The following is an 18,647-nucleotide window of genomic DNA, read 5'->3' as shown; positions in this document are numbered from 1 at the left end:
TTGCACCAGGGTTGAGTCTAAACAGTGGCGGCTGGTGCCCATTGGGACTGGCAGGGCAGAAGGCAGAGTGCCCGACAGTAGGTGGAGGCAGAGCCAATCACAGGCAGAGCCAGGTCACTCCGTTTGTCCCCATCTCGCCCCTGCTGAGTTAAACATGGGCAACACTGAGAGGGCCGCCCTCTGAACTGGCTCTTCACTAGAGGAGGAGGAGTTGTTCCTGTTACTTGTTGCTCACTACAATTTTTTTTTGGTCTCAGAGCGATTTACATTTAACATCCACTCGAGATTAAAACAAAAAAGCCTCATTCACTAGAAGGGCTCATCCGACAAAAACATAAAAAAAGGACACATCCTGTCCCACCCAACTAAAAGTTGATGGATGGCAGGCCCACAGACAGGTGGGGCCTGGCTGAGTGCAGACTGAGGTTGGTGGGGTGCTGACCCATTTGCCTGAATGGACCAGCCTCTGTTGTGTTTTCCGTTAACAGGTTTAGAGCAAGATTCCTCTCCGGGGGAGCGGGGGAACTGGGCTGATCCTTGGGAAGGAAAATGGCTGTTTTTCAGATGGCCTTGCTTGAAGCACAGCTTCCCTCCCATTGACCTCTGACAGGATGCTGATAGAAAAGCGAACGTGGCTCTCTTATCTTGGATCCTGGTGCCAAGGTCAGGGCAGGCTTTAAAGAGGCTGGGAAGTGGGCAGCCGGGGACTGCCTCCCGGAGTTGGCCTGCTGACAAAATGAACCTCGCCCTTCTCATCGCCCTCCTGGCCGCAGGTGAGTTCGGCCTATCCGAGCCCAGCAAACCGGAGAGGGACCACCATGCTTTGTAGTGGGATTCAGAATAGCTCAGAAAGCATTTTGCACAATTTGGGTGGTGCAATAACTTTTGAGAATTTAGAAGCAGCTGGATAGCCATCTGTCGGGAATGCTTTGATTTGGATTCCTGCATTGTGCAGGGGGTTGGACTTGATGGTCTTATAGGCCCCTTCCAACTACTATGATTCTATGATCTGTGTGTCTGGGTCAGACAAGTTTTTTTTTTTTTTAAAGTGAGGCATTCTTGGCGGTGCTGTCCCCCTGCTGGTTTGAAATTTCCACCCACAGCAGAGTCTGGGGCTGGCACCTTTCAGACCCACCTAGATGGGCTAGGGATGAAGGCTGAGTCACGGGAGGGTGAGGTTGACCCTGTGGGATGGAGTGCCTTGTACTAGCGTGGGCTGGTGCACCAGCTGCAACCCTCCGTGGACGCCGGCAGCCTGGCCTTAGTGTTCCACGTTCTGGTAACCTCCAGATTAGACTACTGTAATGCATGACTCATATGGCTGCCTTTGAAGGCAATTTGGGAACTGAGGTTCAGAACACAGCTGGTAGATTAACAGGGTCCGGATGTGACAATTAGGCATGGAAGAGAAATGTGTTCGCTTGGTATTTAAATACAAAACATTCTAATTTGCAGTTCCCAAAGCAACACGCACACTGAATTCAGCTATGCTTTGAAGGGTGCACTTCTACAAATTTTGTGATCTAACCCCCTCCTCCCAATATGCATATATTGGGTGGGGGTGGGGAGGAGAAGCATGCACACATTTATCCTTAGAAGAATTGTACACATTTCTAACTCTGTGTGTTTATACATTTCTAATCTGGGGCTGAGTTTTAAATAAAAAAATGAAGAATGAAGGCACTTCCAAGATAAGATCACTAACATCCGCCGGGACCTTGACTCCAATATTGTAGCAGTTGAACCTAATGAGGTGTCCAGAACACAGTCCTGTCCGGTTTTATTGGATGAGTTTCAGTTAGTAGAGCTCGAGGATGTGGACAAGGTGCTTGGACAGGTGCGGGCGACCACTTCTGCTCTGGATCCTTGCCCCTCATGGCTAATAAAAGCTAGCAGGAATGGAACGGCCGGTTGGGCCAAGGAGGTGATTAATGCCTCCTTACGAGAGGGAGTGGTCCCATCCTGCCTGAAACAGGCGGTGGTGAGACCGCTTCTAAAAAAGCCCTCCTTGGACCCCGATAATTTCAACAACTATAGACCGGTAGCAAATGTTCCATTCCTGGGCAAGGTTCTAGAGCGCGTGGTCGCTCACCAACTCCAGGCTGTCTTGGATGAAACTGATTATCTGGATCCATGTCAATCGGGCTTTCGGCCGGGGTTTGGTACAGAAACGGCCTTGGTCGCCCTGTATGATGACCTCTGTCGGGAGAAAGACAGAGGGAGTGTAACTCTGTTGGTTCTCCTTGATCTCTCGGCGGCTTTTGATACCATCGACCATGGTATCCTTCTGGGGCGACTCACGGATTTAGGAATTGGAGGCACTGCTTGGCGGTGGCTGCGTTCCTATCTTGGGAATCGTCTCCAGAAGGTTATGCTTGGGGAGCACTACTCGAGTCCCTGGGTACTCCAATATGGGGTCCCACAGGGTTCAGTTCTGTCCCCCATGCTCTTTAATATCTATATGAAGCCGCTGGGTGAGGTCATCAGGAGTTTTGGAGTGCGTTTTCAGCAATATGCTGATGATACGCAACTCTACTTCTTTTCATCTTCCTCAGGTGAGGCTGTCGATGTACTGAACCGCTGCCTGGCCGCGATAATGGACTGGATGAGAGCCAATAAACTGAAACTCAATCCTGACAAGACTGAGATGCTGTTGGTGGGGGGGCACTCTACCCAGATGGTTGATGTCAGACCTGCCCTGGATGGGGTTACACTCCCCCTAAAGGAGCAGGTCCGTAGTTTGGGGGTCTTATTAGATCCGCTCCTGTCACTTGAGGCTCAGGTAGCCTCGGTGGCACGGAATGCGTTCTACCAGCTTCGGCTGGTAGCCCAACTACGACCCTATCTGGACAGGGAGAACCTTGCCTCAGTTATTCACGCTCTGGTAACCTCTAGACTGGATTACTGTAATGCACTCTACGTAGGGTTACCTTTGAAGACGATTCGGAAACTTCAGCTAGTGCAGAATGCTGCGGCCAGAGTTCTTACTGGGACGAAGAAATTTGACCATATAACACCTATTCTGGCCCTACTGCACTGGCTACCAATATGTTTCCGGGCCAGATTCAAAGTGTTGGTTCTTACCTATAAAGCCCTTAACGGCATCGGACCGCAATATCTGATGGAACGCCTCTTCCGCTATGTACCTACCCGTTGACTGCGCTCGACAGCTAAGGCCCTTCTCCGGGTCCCAACTCATAAGGAGGCCCGGAGATCAGCAACTAGATCTAAGGTCTTTTCAGTGGTGGCCCCCGAATTATGGAATGCCCTCCCAGATGAGATACGCCTGGCACCTTCTTTGTTATCCTTTCGGCGCCAGGTAAAAACCTACCTCTTTGCCCAGACATTTTAACCTTAATTTAATGTTAATTTTAAATTTAATTGTATTGTATTTTTTATTTTTAGTTGTATTTTAATTTTGTTTTTAATATGTTTTATAATCTACACTTGCTTGTATTTTAATTGTGGTTTTATCTTGTTGTACACCGCCCTGAGAGCTTATTGCTATAGGGCGGTTTAGAAATGTAATTAAATAAAAAAATAAATAAAAAAGAATGAATAAAGCTTGCCTTCACCAGGGATGGTGCAGGGCATTCTGCCAGCCCTGTCTGAGAGGCCAGTCCCAGGATCTTGCGCAACATTGCAAAAGGATATATTAGAACCACGGTATTGGGATGGTGGAGAGCTGTGCATGACCTGGTATTCTCTGCAATGTTGCACGGATGGCATTATGGGAGAACTTGCTAAAAATGAGATGGTGTGGAAGACAGGTTTATTTGTATTCAGGAACTGGGTACAAGTTGCTCAGATAGCGATGGAAAGGTCTGTCAATTTTGGATCTCCCTGCTGATCAGTTTTCCCCTCTTAAATTCAGTTCTCCAGTTTCTGCAGCAGTTTGTGATTTTTTTAAAAAAAATCCTCATGAATATTCTTATTATTTATTATTTATTTATTACTACCATTTATTAGTCACTTTTTTTCAACAATAGAACTCAAAGCAGCTTACAAAAAGGAAACAAGAACACAATAATTGAAATAGCTTGCAACAAAAGCAAACAATTACAAACAATTTCAAGCAAAATAATACAACCGTAATAGAAAAAATAACAAATAGCAAATATTACAACAACACAAAAACTATTTCCACACTATAAATATAACATATTATAGGAGGATGGCTCTTTTCCGGTCTGCAAATTGTTTAAGGGAGTGTGGATTTGGTAGGATCGCCTTCAAGTGCAGACTTAATCCAATTTCTCCCTCATCCCTAGTCCTGATTCTTCTACACTCTGAAATTCCGAATGAAACTCTTTTGGAGGGGGTAAGAGTGGAAGGGGGCCTCTAGTCTGAATTCAGAAAAGTAACAGAAGCTTTGGAAAGACTCCCCAAACACCGGTCATCTTCTGAGAGGTTGTGTGTGTATATTTCTTCCTTTCTTACCAGGCGCAGCCCATGGTGCAGTTCCCCAGAATGTCTGGCAGTTCCGTAACATGATCAAATGCACCATTCCTTCCAGTGACCCCCTGTTTGATTACAATGACTACGGCTGTTACTGTGGCTTGGGGGGCAGTGGGACCCCAGTAGATGCTCTGGACATGTAAGCAGGCTTCTTTCTTATGCCACCCAAATGTGCACATGTGCGCACATGCACACCCACCCAACCACCAATATCACCATCATGGTTTATTCGTATGTCGCCTTTCCATAGCAATCTATGCTCAAGGTGGCTCACAACATGGAAAAGGTTACCCAATTTGCTGTTACAAAACAAAATTCAAATAGTCAAAGAATAAGTTAAAGAAAAGAAACAAGAAATCTTCTTATCTTAAGAAACATACAGTAAATTGAAACACCATTGTAATTCCTAATAAGATCCAAAAATAAAATACAAAAGCATATCCCAATCACAACAAAAATAACTGATCAGCAGAATTAATTTTGGGGCCAAACAGAAGCCCCTAAACAACACCCCACAGTCAAGATGGTCTCTGCCAACTTCAGGTAGAAGCAGCTTTTGTAGCTGCAGCCAGTCAGGGCCCCGCCCTCCCAGGCAGAAAGAGGCCCCCCAAGCAAGGAAAGGCCCCTTGCAGGACTTACAGCCAAGGGGGTCTCTGGCAGAGTCCAGGTGGTCTCTCGCTAGGCACTGGGTCTTTTAAAAATAGCTATTGTGAACTAAGTCCAGTTGGAGCTGCCTTTCCTTCACCTGTGCCCTCCAGAAGTTTTGCACTACAACTCCCATCAGCCCCAGCTGGCACAGCACTCCAGGTTTGCTTCCGACTCCAGCAGTACTGAGCGCTCCTTTTATGCCGGAGCCATACCTTGTTAGCAACGGAGAATGATGGCCCTGATGTCAGTGAGTGCAGCAAATCTGCTCTGGGTTTTAGTCGGAACTTTCAAGGAGCTGTCCAAAGTGATGAATCTCTTTTTGGGACTAAGTTTCAGCACCTTGGGCAGTTTGGACTAAAACCCGGAGTGGATTCCCATGGTCCCACTGGCGTTGGGCCACTAGCCTCCACTGCTTGTTGAACATCCATGGAGGATGATAGGTCTGTGAGCCACAAAAGCCAAGCTCAGACTTTCCCAAACTGGCCCCCTCCAGATGTTGTTGGATTCCAGCTCCTAGCATCCCTGACCATTGGGCCATGCTGCTAGCTAGGGCTGATGGGAGTTAATCCAACAACATCTGGAGGGCCCTCAGTTGGGTAAGGCGTGGCTAGCTATATGGAACCTTCCATGTTCAAAGGCAGTCTTCCTTTATGGACCAGGAACTGGAGATGAACAACAGGTGAAGGTTGTCACCATCATGTCCAGCCTGTGAGTTCCTGCGGTGTTGTGTCAGAAATATGACGCTGGAGAGAAGTTTATAAAACTGTAACTGGTGCATGTAGAACAGCGCAGTATCACATAAGGACCAGGGATTTAAATCCTCACTCAGCCATATATCTTGCTGGGTGACCATGGGCCAGTCATAATCTCTCCATCCAGCCTACCTCACAGGGTCGTTGAGAGGCTGAAATAGAATCATGCACACACTGGCCTGATCTCCTTGGAGGAGAGGTGAGATAAAGCATCAAACAGGCAGACATTTTCCTCACTATCTTTTCATACTAGAAATGGGGTGGCTGACCTTTTTGGCTCTGAGGACCACATGTGCGCACGGCCGGGCAAGCCGTTCGGGCCTCCAAGCCAGTGGGCATGGTTGGGGCCAGACACACATACACATGTATGAACATGCTTCCATCTTCTGCTTGAGGGCTTTTCTGGGAAGTACCTGTCTTGCCACCATGGGAAGGGGCCTATTGCCTTAGGGGGCCCCCATCTTGGTCTCCTGGGATGAGACGCTTACAGAGTTTGCATCAGGCCCAGAGAATTGTTCTGAAGGCTTTTGCTTCTTGAGCAGGTGCTGCCAGATCCACGACAACTGCTACTCTGCGGCCAAGAAGCACCCAGACTGTATATTCATCCTGGACAACCCCTACACAAAGACCTACTCTTACACCTGCACCGGCAACAAAATCACCTGCAGCGGTAAATGTGCTTTATACAGGAGACTGAGCAGCATCAGAGACTCTGGCTCAGTTGGTGACGCATGCGTGGTTCGACTCATGGATCCAATTCCTGGCAGGTCCTACAGATGTTGCCAGACTACAGCTAATGCTGGCTGGGGCTGATGGGAGTTGTTGTCCAACAACAGCTGGAGGGCACCAGGTTGGGGAACGATAGGCTAGGTGGCTGGTGGGCACCAGTAATTCTCTCTCTCTCTCTCTCTCAGCCTGAGACTTTGGAGAGCCACCATGAATCAAACTATTATTAAATTTATATCCCAAGGAGCCCAGGGTGGTGGTTGTATGCCTGCAAGCTAATTATGACTTATGACCACCCTGTGAATCTTCTTTAGGATATATTCGTAGGGTTTTCATGGTAAGAGGTCTTCAGAGGTGGTTCACCATTGCCTTCCTCTAAGCCTACGGCACCCGGTATTCCCAGGCAGCCTCCCATCCAAGGACTAATCAGGCTTGACCTGGCTTAGCTTCCGAGATCAGACGAGATCGGGCAGGGTAGTTAGTATGGCCGTAGATGAGCCCAGGGAGGTGCACATAAGTGATTAAAGAATACGTCCAAGTATCTCAAGTGAGGGGACCCTTTGGCCCCCCAAATGTTGCTGCACTAGAACTCCTGTCACCCCTGGCTATTGGCCCGGCATGCTATTAGGCAGAGTGAGGGCAGCCACTTCAGGTGACAGATACTGAGGGATAGGCAGGCAGCAGTCATGAGGAGTTGGGAGAAACAGCTGCGTCTGCCATGTGGCCCTGCCTTCTATACCTCCCTAAGCTAGCTGTTTATACATCTGCCCCCCCAACAGGAAGCAACAAAACAAACAGGAGGCACAAACAGGAAGCTTTTAATTAAAAGGTACAGAAGCCTCGAGAAGACTTGGTAGCAGTTTGCCTCTCTCCACTGACAGGATGGTGCCCTATAATAATAAATAAATTTTATTTTTGAGTCGCCTATCTGGCCGAATGAACGGCCACTCTAGGCGACGTACATAATACAATAAAATACATATATCTAGATCCATTTCAATCGGGTTTTAGGCCCGGTTTTGGCACCGAGACAGCCTTGGTCGCCCTGTATGATGACCTATGTCGGGAGAGACAGAGGGAGTGTAACTCTGTTGATTCTCCTTGATCTCTCAGCGGCTTTTGATACCATCGACCATGGTATCCTTCTGGGGCGACTCACGGATTTAGGAATTGGAGGCACTGCTTGGCGGTGGCTGCGTTCCTATCTTGGGAGTCGTCTCCAGAAGGTCATGCTTGGGGAGCACTACTCGAGTCCCTGGGTACCCCAATATGGGGTCCCGCAGGGGTCAGTTTTGTCCCCCCTGCTTTTTAATATCTACATGAAGCCGTTGGGAGAGGTCATCAGGAGTTTTGGAGTGTGTTGTCATCAGTATGGTGATGACACGCAGCTCTACTTCTCCTTTTCATCTTCTTCAGGTGAGGCTGTCGATTTGCTGAACCGTTGCCTGGCCGCGACAATGGACTGGATGAGAGTTAACAAACTGAAGCTCAATCCAGACAAGACTGAGATGCTGTTGGTGGATGGGCTCTCTGATCGGATGGTGGATATATACCCTGTCGTGGACGGGGTTACACTCCCCCTAAAGGAGCGGGTTCGTAGTCTGGGAGTCTTTTTAGACTCTTCCCTCTCACTTGAGGCTCAAGTAGCCTCGGTGGTTAGGAATGCGTTTTACCAACTTCGGTTGGTAGCCCAGCTACGTCCCTATTTGAGTAAAGAGGACCTTACATCAGTGGTACATGCTCTGGTAACCTCGCGTTTGGATTACTGCAATTTGCTCTACGTAGGGCTACCTCTGAAGACAGTTCGGAAGCTACAGCTAGTGCAAAATATGGCAGCCAGACTGCTAACAAGGACCAAGCGGTCCAAGCATATAACACCTGTTCTGGCCCGCTTGCACTGGCTGCCAATACGTTTCCGGGCCAGATTCAAAGTGTTGGTATTAACCTATAAAGCCTTATACGGTGCGGGACGTTACCTTGCGGAACGCCTCTTCCGATATGAACCGGCCCGTGCACTACGTTCTGCTATGAAGGCCCTCCTCCGGGTTCCAACTCACAGGGAGGCCCGGAGGGTGATGACAAGATCTAGGGCCTTCTCAGTGGTGGCCCCCGAACTATGGAACAGTCTCCCCGAGGAAGTGCGCCTGGCGCCGACTCTGCTTTCTTTTCGGCGCCAGGTTAAAACCTTCTTATTCTCTGAAGCATTTTAATTTAAATTGATTTAATTTTAAAAACTGTTATTGTATTGATTTTAGATTGCATTATTTTTGTACTATATTGTGTCATTTATTGTATTTCTATGTTCACCGCCCAGAGAGCTATTGCTAGTCGGGCGGTATATAAATTTAATAAATAATAATAATAATATAAAAACCAAGAAGGACCGTAATCAATAATTAATCTAAACCCCAATTAATAACAACAATTAAAAGACTAGCCCACCCCAGAAATCCCATAGGCCTGCCTGAACAGCCAGGTCTTCAATGTCCGGCGGAAACTTGTCAGGGAGGGGGCATGGCGAAGATCAAAAGGAAGGGAGTTCCAGAGGGTGGGGGCCACAATCGAAAATGCCCTCTCTCTGGTCCGCACCAGCCTAGCTGTTTTAACCGGTGGGACCGAGAGAAGGTCTTGTGAGGCTGATCTTGTCAGGCGGCATGATTGGTGATGCTGGAGGCGCTCCCTAGTTGTGTTTGATGATCATTTTTTTGCAGGGGGGGGGAGGCACAAATTGGATGTGGAAAAATATGTGAGGGCAACACAGAAACAGTGGAATGCAAACATTTTTGTAAAAAATTTTTTTTGTAAACCGCTTGAAGGTTTCTCACAATCAAGCAGTATATAAATTTTGTTAAATAAATAAAATTTGACGATGACACCAACCTGATTTGCCTCAAAAATAGAGTGAGTGGACGACAGCAACTTCAGGCGGACAGGTTTTTTGGGGGGTGGACCCGTGAACGCTATGCCAACCTGAAGTTTGATGTTCTTCCCCCAACTCTGAAAGTTCAAAAAATATTTTGCAGCGGTGTCCTCACTATGTTATGGGCAGTGTTTACTTTCAAAGGGAGGGAGGGGGGGGGGAGGGAGGGAGGGAGGACGGGAGGACCCCCCCCCCATCAGAGGCAGTATGTTCCCAAATACCATTTCTAGAGATCCCAAGTGGGGACAGTTGGTGCTGTCTCAGGTCCTGCTTTTTGGCTTCCCTGATGCATCTGGCTGGCCGTTGTCAGAACAGAATGTTGGGACTAGATGGCCACTGGCCTGACCCTGCAGACTTTTCTTATGCTCTTCCATGGGCTCAGGCCCACCAGAGTGTCTCATTTCCCCCTTTTCTCTCCAGAAAAGAACAATGTATGTGAAGCGTTCATCTGCAACTGTGACCGCAGCGCTGCCATCTGTTTTGCGGGAGCACCATACAACCCGGACTACAAAAAACTGGATACCAGCACATTCTGCAAGTGAAATTTGTGCCGCCCCCAGGCAAAGGCCCTTCGCATCCACCCGGTTTCCCTAAACCCTGGGCTGAAATACTTAAGTGTTGAGTTCCGTTTGTTGCTGCAAATTTAATCTAGGGGGATTTCTTAGTGAATTGTTTATGTGATGTTGTGGATGTGTGTGGGAGAGGGGGCTATGCCCTACAAGACAGCTTACCTGAAGTCTTTTATTAAGTAAGTAATAAATGAATGAGTAAACTGGAGGGTTTGTGAAATGACTCTTCTACCACATGGGGCCCTGCTTTGTAAGTAATAAAATCCAGCATCAAAACCTGACTCCTCTTTTCTGCACGAGGCAAAAGGCATGGCCTCTGGCGTGACACAGGATGCCCCACTTTCCCCTCAAGTCTTGCAGAGGGTTCCAGGCCCACCCTCCTGTCAGAGAAGGTGGGGAGGGTTGTAGCTCGGTGGCAGAGCTGCTGTGTGGCATGCAGAGTGTCCAGGTTCAGTGGCAGCTGGTGGCTCAGTGTCAGTGGGGCAGTAGAGTCCACGCCAGGGTTTAGTCCAAACATTCAAGGAGCTGTCCAAAGTGCTCAATCCCCCCCCCCCGCAAACAAATTTACTGGAGGAAAGCTTTTTAGTCGCCACTGAGAGACAATCGGGAGTTAGAAACCTTTACTGGCCTACTGCAAGTCGCCCCGAGATTTTTCCAACAGATTTACCTTCTGTCTACCCCAGGGTAGTCAGGAAAAACCTAAGCACAGCCCGACTGCGGCTGGGTCAGGCCAAACGGGGCCCATCTAGTCCAGCGTCCTGTTCTCACAGTGGCCAATCAGATGCCTCAATGGGAAGCCGTTCAGTGCCGTTGAGATAATGCTTTTAAACATGTTTCCCTTCCAGCCCCACCTGGAGATGCTGCTGGGGACTGAACCTGGGACATTCTGCATGCCAAGCAGAGGCTCTAACCACTGAGCCGCGACTCTTCCTCAGACCGTCGCTGTTTGCAGGCAACCCCTCCCGATTGAACTGCTCTGCTCCTGCGGCTGGCCAGGGTAGAGGTGGTGGGAGGACGGGCAAGGACCCCCAGGCGCCCTTCACCAAAGGCCGAAGAGCCTTCAGCCCCACCGAACAGGTGAAGCAGTCAGCCACAGAGGGCCCCGGAGCACGTGCAAAGTATTTTGCCTCTTTCCCAATGGAGAGCCCGGTTGCAAAAAAGAAAGGCGTGGCACACACCCACACCTCAAGCCAACGCGCGGCCCAGACGCTACCCGGGTGCTGCGCCCCCAAATGTGCCTTCCTGGCCGCCTGCCTTGAGCCCCTGCACCTCTCCTTTTACGGAAGAGGGAGGGGCGGTCAGGGACGCTCCAGAGCCTGCAGGGGGCAACAACCCTCCTCCCAACCACCCAGTTCCCGCCCCTCCCCCGTGGAAAACGAGCGAGGGGCGCCGGATTTGCACGAAGGAGGGGCGGACGGCAGGGAGGGCAGCTTTCCTCCCCCCATGCCCCCCTCCTCCAGGCCTGTGTCACAATGTAGGGCGGCCCGACGGGGCGGGAGCAGCCGGTGGGGGTGGTGCTGGCGGCGGGGGCGGCGGGACTGGCGCGGATTTCAGCCAGGCAGGGCCGCCCACAAGCAACAGCAAGCCAGCGCACGCGGGGGGGAGAGGTAAGCCTCGCCCCTTGGGCTGCATTGGGCTCCGCCCACTTGCCAAGGTTTAAGGGCGGCCTTCCGCAAGCCACGCCTCCCCGGCTGGTCTCAGTTTCAATCAGCCCTCCCATGAATCACTCCTCAAAGCCCAGTAGGGTTTTTGTAACAGATATTTAATATCTATTGAAGTACCAAAAGCACTTGGGAGCATGTGCAGAGTGCTTGAACCTGATCCCAGATTAAGACTAACACACCTATGAGTCTGACATTTTTTAAAACCTTTAGTTCTTGTGTGGAATAGATGGCAATTGCTGGGTTTTGAGGGAGTTGCGCTCTAAATATGCTCAGAGGTGCCTCTTCTCACTACTTTTGATGCTTCAGAGCTCAATCCTGGGTTGTCATGAGTTCAGAAGCAGACTTGGCCAACCTTGGGGTGGGGGTGGCTTCCAGAAGTTTTGGACTACAACTCCCAACAGCCCCAGCCATCAGAGCTGTTCACCTTACAATAACTGATTTTGAGTTTCAGTGTTGCAAAATAAAGTATCATACAGAACGAAATTACAATGTACTGTTTGTAATTCAATAGTATGAGAGCATTGGTCAGCGGTCTGATTACTTTTGCAAAGCACTGTAATTTCACATCTTAGGTAATATAAGCAATAAATCCCTGAGCAATGTACATAAGTGAAATTTTTAAAAAGCTAATCATATACACAACAAAAATTCATCCAATAACAGCAACAGAATATAGCATAATTACAATATATATCTAAAAACACTGCATGAATGTTACAAAAAAGCATTCCCATGTGTAATAATGGAAATCAGGAGTTTGGGAGCCCAGCTGTCTTGCTCCACACAAGTGCAATAATGACACGCTCCTTGCACCCATCACGTCACCCCATCCACTCAGTTTGCCCTTCAGCAAAACACTGAAGACTTTCGCCAACCAAGAACAGAACTTCTGGGTGAGTTGTGCAAAACGCTCTCCTCTAATCCATGGGGATTTTTCTGTTGAACTTCTGGCATTCTGCCTCCTCACCCCTCCTTTCCCCTTTCTGGCCAAGCGCAGGATGGAGACCCTGGATGAATTTGACAGTGAGTACCCGCTCATCATCACCTTCTGCGAGCGGATCTCCCCCCAGGACTTTGAGGGCCAGTCCTCAAGTTACACACAGAAAGCCCTGCAGGACCTTTTCGTTCAAATGGAACAGAACCCGAGGATCTGTGAGCGGGTGGTGAGGAAGAGGAAGCAGACTGAGAACGAGACAGCCAGTTTGGCCCAATATCTGAAGGTACGACAGAAGAGGGATGCTCTGAGGAGGGTTGCCAAAGGACCCCGGTGAAAAGTGCCTTTACCTGCTGGGCTCTGCAAGCAAAGCATCTCATCAGGGCTGGGGAAGATGTTGCTGGACTACAGCTCCCGTCACCTCTGACCATCGCCCTTGCTGGATGGGGCTGATGGGAGCTGGAGTCTCGCATCATCTGGACAGCCACCAGTTCCCCATCTTTCCTGTTCATGGAGACCAGTAGCGGATGGTGGCTCCATGTCAGTGGGATCTGCTCCAGGTTTTTGTCCGAGCGCTCAAGGTGCTTAAAATATTAAGTGGTTCATATATATTTTGAAATTGAAAGGAAATGAATAAAAAAAAAGTCCCTACAAACAGAAAGCTTGCGCAGCAGGGATAGGACAGAAACTGCCCACCCAATGCACTAATTTTCTTCTTGTGAGGAGTTTTTTTTAAAAAAAATTCAGGATGGTAGCGCCATTATACACTCCCCATCTCAACTAGTGCAGTCCTCTGTGTCACCCTGGCCTCCCACCGCTGCCTCCAGGTGTCGATTTCACCCTGGCCATGGGTCCCAGACCCACGTAGCCCTCCCTCCCCCTTTTCCATTCTTTTTCCAGGCCAAGTTCTTTTCCGTGCTTCAGGGAGACGTGAACTACGACAACTCCCTGGAAGAAATGGAGATGGAAGAACAGGTGGAACAACTGAAACGCGAGATGGAGAAGGCTCACGATTACGCTCACGGTAAGTCTTGTGTTTCGCCTCCTCGCTCTCCCCCAGACCCCACGGCTGGGCTTGTTCTCCCCTGTGTCTCCCCCCTCCAAATTGCCATCATCAGGAGGGAACCCATAGAGCGCTGAGTGGAACTCACATAGTGGCAGTCGCGTGGTGGCAAAATCAGACGTGCAAGGGCTCTCCTTGATAGCTACGCCCCAGCCCCTCACAGCCACACGCCCATGGTTCACTGTCTCTTCTCTAATTACAGAACTATAGAGCCAGAATAAATCTGCTGTGTGCATAGCCCCCACTCCAAATCTCTCCTCTCTGGGGGCTAAATGTTGCCAGGTACCTTTTGATTTAAGAATTCTGAAATGAACCCAAGTATGGGACTGGGATTTGGGAGACCGACGTACTGTGCCATGAAGCTCCCTCCCCACTTACCCTAGGAGTCAATCAGCATGAAAGGGGAGGTGTCTGTTAGCTACTGAGAAGAGTCTTCTCAGTGAGTGACTCACCTCCTTTCGCTCTGACTGGCTCCAATCAACACAAAATGACAAGGAAGCATGTGGTTAGCCAAGTGAGAAGACTCTTCTCAGTGGCTAACATGCTCCCCTTTTATGCTGATTGGCTTGTACATAGGGACACTGCTGGGATCCAGTTCCCCAAAAAGTAAGGGGTCTATGACCCCCCAAGCCCCCAGATGACTATATCCCTGCTTAGAGTTATACTTGTTTTGCTGTCAAAAGGTGGGCTGCGCTCACCATCAGAAACAAGCCTGCTGCATGTCACGTGTGAAACCGCCAGTTTCAAACTGAGCCTTGCTCCTTTTCAGCCGCCAAGAGTGCATCCTGGAGGGCTCTGGAGATGCAGACTAAGAAGGCCGTTCCGTCGGGAGAATTCAGCCCCAGCCAGACCAAGCTTTTGGATTCGAGTGCTCCAGTGATGCCAAAAATCTTTGGTTCTTTCCCAAAGCAGGTTTGTGCTCCTGTCTTCAGACTTTGATAACCTTAAGACTGGATTACTACAATGTGCTCTATGTGGGGCTGCCCTTGAGCCTGGCCTGGAAGCTCCAGGTGATGCCAAATGCAATGGCTAGATTTCTGACGGGGGCAGGCGGCCAACAGCCTGTGACACCTCAGCTAAAGCATCTGCACTGGCTGCCCTCATGCTACCGGGCCAGGTTGAAGGTTCTCAAATTAATATACTAATCCCTGAGGGTCCAGGATACTTCAAGGATCGCCCGGGCCCTTATATCCCAGCCTGATCACTGAGATCATCCAGAGGAGTGCTGTTAGTTGTCCCCTGTCTTACAGAGGCCTGACTGGCCTCAGCCAGAAGTTGAGCATCAAGTGTTGCTGGTCCCAGGCTGTGGAGCACTCTTCCAGCAGAGAGGCAGCAGGCATCCTCCTCACCTTTGATTTTCAGGTCTCTCTTGAAGATCTTTCAATGCGACAGGCCTATGCAGCTGTTTAATTAGCCAGTTGCTTTAATGATTCTTTTTAATGGTGCCTTATGTTTTATTTTGTTGTACATCCCCCTGATATTTTATGATATGGTGGCATAGAAATACTTTCATAAATAAATAGATTTTTTTTTTAAAAAAAACCTTCTGCAAAACATCCTTACTGGCTGGCAGCTTCCCTGCGCCCGAGCTGGAATCATAGAATCAAGATCGTTTTAGGGTTTGAACGGGACCTGAGGTGTCATTGCGTTCGATGAAGGGTGAAGAGGATGTGTGAGCGTGTGTGCCGTAATTAGCTTACTGGGCAAAAATGAAATGTATATTAATGGCTCTTCCTACTTTTGCCTTGGGCCCTGCCCACCACTAGCATGTGGCCCCTGGAAAGCTGGGGCCGATGAGAGTTGCAGTCCAAAACATCTGAAGGGCGCCAGGTTGGGCGAGGCTGATCTAGGCAGAGGCTGCCCCTGGATTTGAAAAGCAAGCAAGCAAACAACAGCTGAGCATGCACAGGGATCTCATCTCCTATCCTCCCAACATCTTTCCCCCACAAATAGTGGGGGGATGGGGTGGCAAGCCAGCATCAGTCACGTCGTAGAAGGACCTAGTACTTGCAGCCCATAATAACCCGTTCATTATTTTCTTTCACCTCCCCTACAGATGGAGATATGCATGGGATCCAATGTGGACTTGAAACAGCTCTGGGCTGGCATGTCATCAGTCAATCAAAAGAGGTGGGAGGAGCTTGAAGGCGTGGGGAGAGTGGGGAATGGGGGTTGTCCAAGCTGATTTTTAGAGAGTAGACTCTTTAATAGGGGTGGGAATCCCAAGAAGCAGTTGTGCGGATAGGCAGCTCCCCAGAAAGGATTGTTTCATGCACTATCCATCTAAAGCACTCTTACACCCCTTTAAACAGTCATGGCGTCCCCCAAAGAGTCCTGGGAACTATAGTTTCTTAAGGGCGCTGAGAGTTGTTAGGAGACCCCCTATTCCTCTCACAGAGCTACAATTCCCAAAGCTCCCTGCAAAGAGGGATTGATTGTTAAACCACTCTGGGCATGGTAGCCGCCCTCAGCTCCCTGTGGGAGGAAGGGCAGCTTCTAAATGTAATAAATAAATAAATGCGGTCACATTCTCTCAGCCAGCGATCACAGGGTTGCCAGGCACAGTGTTTTTTCAGCCATCATGGGTGAACAGAATGTTTGAAAGTTCCTCCCTGAAAGTCAAAGATGAGGGACACAGACGCACCTCAGTGGGGAGGGCATCCACAAACAGGGAACCAGCACCAAGAAGGCCCTGTCATGGGTCATCACCAACTGGGCAGCCCCCACTGGCGGCACCACCAAGGCCTCACCTGCTGATGAGGGTCCAAGATGGTTGATAATGAGGAAGTTGCTCTTTTGCCCAGTAGCTCACTAGCAGCCAGTGCAGAGCTTTCAGGAGCAGTGACACACAGTCTCCTCGGATGGCCCTACTTCCTATCCTGGCAGGCACATTCTGCACTAGCTGCAGCCTCTGGACCATCTTCAAGGGCAGCCCCACATACAGTAGTCCAGAAATAGCTACTTTACAGAATGCGCAGCTGTCTTGGCTACTGCTTAATGATCCTGAGAAATGGAGTTTGGTCTTGGGGGCTTAGAAAAGATCACCAGCCTGCATCAGATGGCTCCGCTTCCCCGGGCAGAAAGAAAGGTTCATTCAGCCTGTGGTGTTGATTTAGCCACAGCAGGGCGCGGTTGACAGCACCATTTTTATTAACCAGTGAATTTCTCCCTCTTGTCTTTCTTCCGACAGCATGGTTGACCTGCGGCCCTTCATGCTAAACCCTGGTGGCTTCCGTCCCTCATTCCTGGCAAGCAACTCTGTCAGCTGGCTGAAATACTCCAGTTTCCCAAGGTATAGGTCCTTTCCAAGATATCCTGCATAATCATTGCATCCACAGGGAAAGCACCCATGCATTGTGGGCAAATGGGACTTTTTAGTTTAGAGCAAAAGTGAGTCAGAGGTGACGTGACAGAAGAATATTAAATCATGCATGGCATGCATGGAGAAAGGGGGCCGAGAACAGTTTTTTTCTCCCTCTTTCATAACTCTAGGACTCAAAGACATCCAGGGAAGCTGGATTTTGGAAGATTCAGGACAGACAAAAGAAAGGACTCCTTCACGCAGTACCTAGATAAACTATGGGATTTGCTCCCACAAGAGGCAGTGATATGGCCACCAACCTGGATGCCCTAGTGAAGGGGACAAATGATGGGCCTGCGGTTTCCCTGAAGCATCTCTTGTAGAACCTTCTATGGCTCCTAACCAGACCTTAATATGTAGCTCTTTAGATATTGCTGGACCACAGCGCCCAGCATTCCTGAGTTGGAGTCTAGCAACATCTGGAGGGCCACAGGTTAGCCATCCCTGCCCTAAAAACACCCACCTCAAGCAGGCAGGATTGTCAGGGCTCACATGCAAGGGATGAAGTGTGGCTGCTCAAGCGACCGATATTGGCTTCATACTCCAGGACAGCCCATCTAGTCCAGCATCTTGTTCTCACAGTGGTCAACCAGATGACCATGGGAACCTGAAAGCAGGACTTGAGCCTCCCAAATGGCAGTCCCTCCTAGCAAGTGGTATTCAGAAGGATTATGCCTCTTGGCAGTGGAGTGAGAACATGTTTGATAGAACGTGACTGAGCCATGTCAAGGGTTTATGCAAGTATCGCTCTGGTTGTTGACAAGTTCCCACCCTATCCCACCTCCCACTGAGGGCCGGTAGTGTTTTTATGCTTTATGTATTGGTTTTATTAAAGTTTCATGGTCATTTTTAACAGAAGCCATTGATAGCCTTATGTGCCTTGAATTTGTCTAAACCCATTTTAAAGCTGTTCAAGTTGGTGGCCGTCAATACACCTTGTGATGGGGAGTTCCAGCTGTCACGGCTTCCCTCAAAGATCTTGGAAAGGGTCGTTTGAGGTGGATGCTGATATTCTCTGTTCAAACTCCAACAATCAGAATTCTCTTGGAACATGCAGTTGCTGCCTAGATATGTTTGTAGTGTGGATATGCCCTGCGAGGACTAACCCAGGTTCCCTTCTCCTGCAAGGACTCCTGCCAGCAATCCCGCTTCATCTTCCCAAAGCTGCTCCAGCACCACGTCCGTCTTCAGCACACCCATGCTTGCCAAGTTCAGGGGCAGCAAAGACAACGAGAAGGATAGTGAAAACTCAGGCCCCGATTCTCAGCCGACAGGGGCCTAAATGTCTTTTCGTGTAGGGGAAGATGCTATGCGAATTAAAAGGTTGGTGCACCCACCATATCAGGGTGTAGACTCTGTTGTTGTGGCCTCTCTTGCTGTGGGCTGAGAGACACCATCCAGCCAGTGGCTGGGAAAGCAGAGAAATTTTTACGACTTAAATGCCTCAAAGTGCTCTTCCTTAGGAATTTTGTGGAGATGGACTTGAGGAAGGGATATAACTCAGTGGCAGAGCATCTGTTTTACACGCAGGAAGTCTTTCCTTCATCTCTAG

General features: G+C 49.3%; 2 protein-coding genes across 2 annotated transcripts; both read left to right on the top strand.

Moving 5' to 3' along the window:
* Window positions 1–731: 731 nt before the first annotated feature.
* On the top strand, window positions 732–10,046 carry PLA2G1B (phospholipase A2 group IB). The gene is made up of 4 exons (XM_061602438.1): window positions 732–773; window positions 4,444–4,597; window positions 6,401–6,528; window positions 9,925–10,046. The coding sequence occupies exons 1-4, from the start codon at window positions 737–739 to the stop codon at window positions 10,044–10,046; spliced, it is 441 nt and encodes a 146-aa protein (XP_061458422.1). The 5' UTR covers window positions 732–736.
* Window positions 10,047–12,735: 2,689 nt separating this feature from the next.
* Window positions 12,736–18,377, top strand: LOC133373287 (uncharacterized). Its single transcript, XM_061602820.1, has 6 exons — window positions 12,736–12,957; window positions 13,572–13,695; window positions 14,504–14,646; window positions 15,791–15,864; window positions 16,925–17,026; window positions 18,224–18,377. Exons 1-6 carry the CDS (start codon window positions 12,736–12,738, stop codon window positions 18,375–18,377), a joined length of 819 nt encoding a protein of 272 aa, XP_061458804.1.
* The last annotated feature ends 270 nt before the right edge of the window (window positions 18,378–18,647 follow it).

This window comes from Rhineura floridana, chromosome 19 (genome assembly GCF_030035675.1).
Source record: "Rhineura floridana isolate rRhiFlo1 chromosome 19, rRhiFlo1.hap2, whole genome shotgun sequence".
NCBI classification, from domain to species: domain Eukaryota; kingdom Metazoa; phylum Chordata; class Lepidosauria; order Squamata; family Rhineuridae; genus Rhineura; species Rhineura floridana.
The sequence above is the reverse complement of the archived record's forward strand: the minus strand, read 5'-3'. Positions and strand labels throughout refer to the sequence as shown.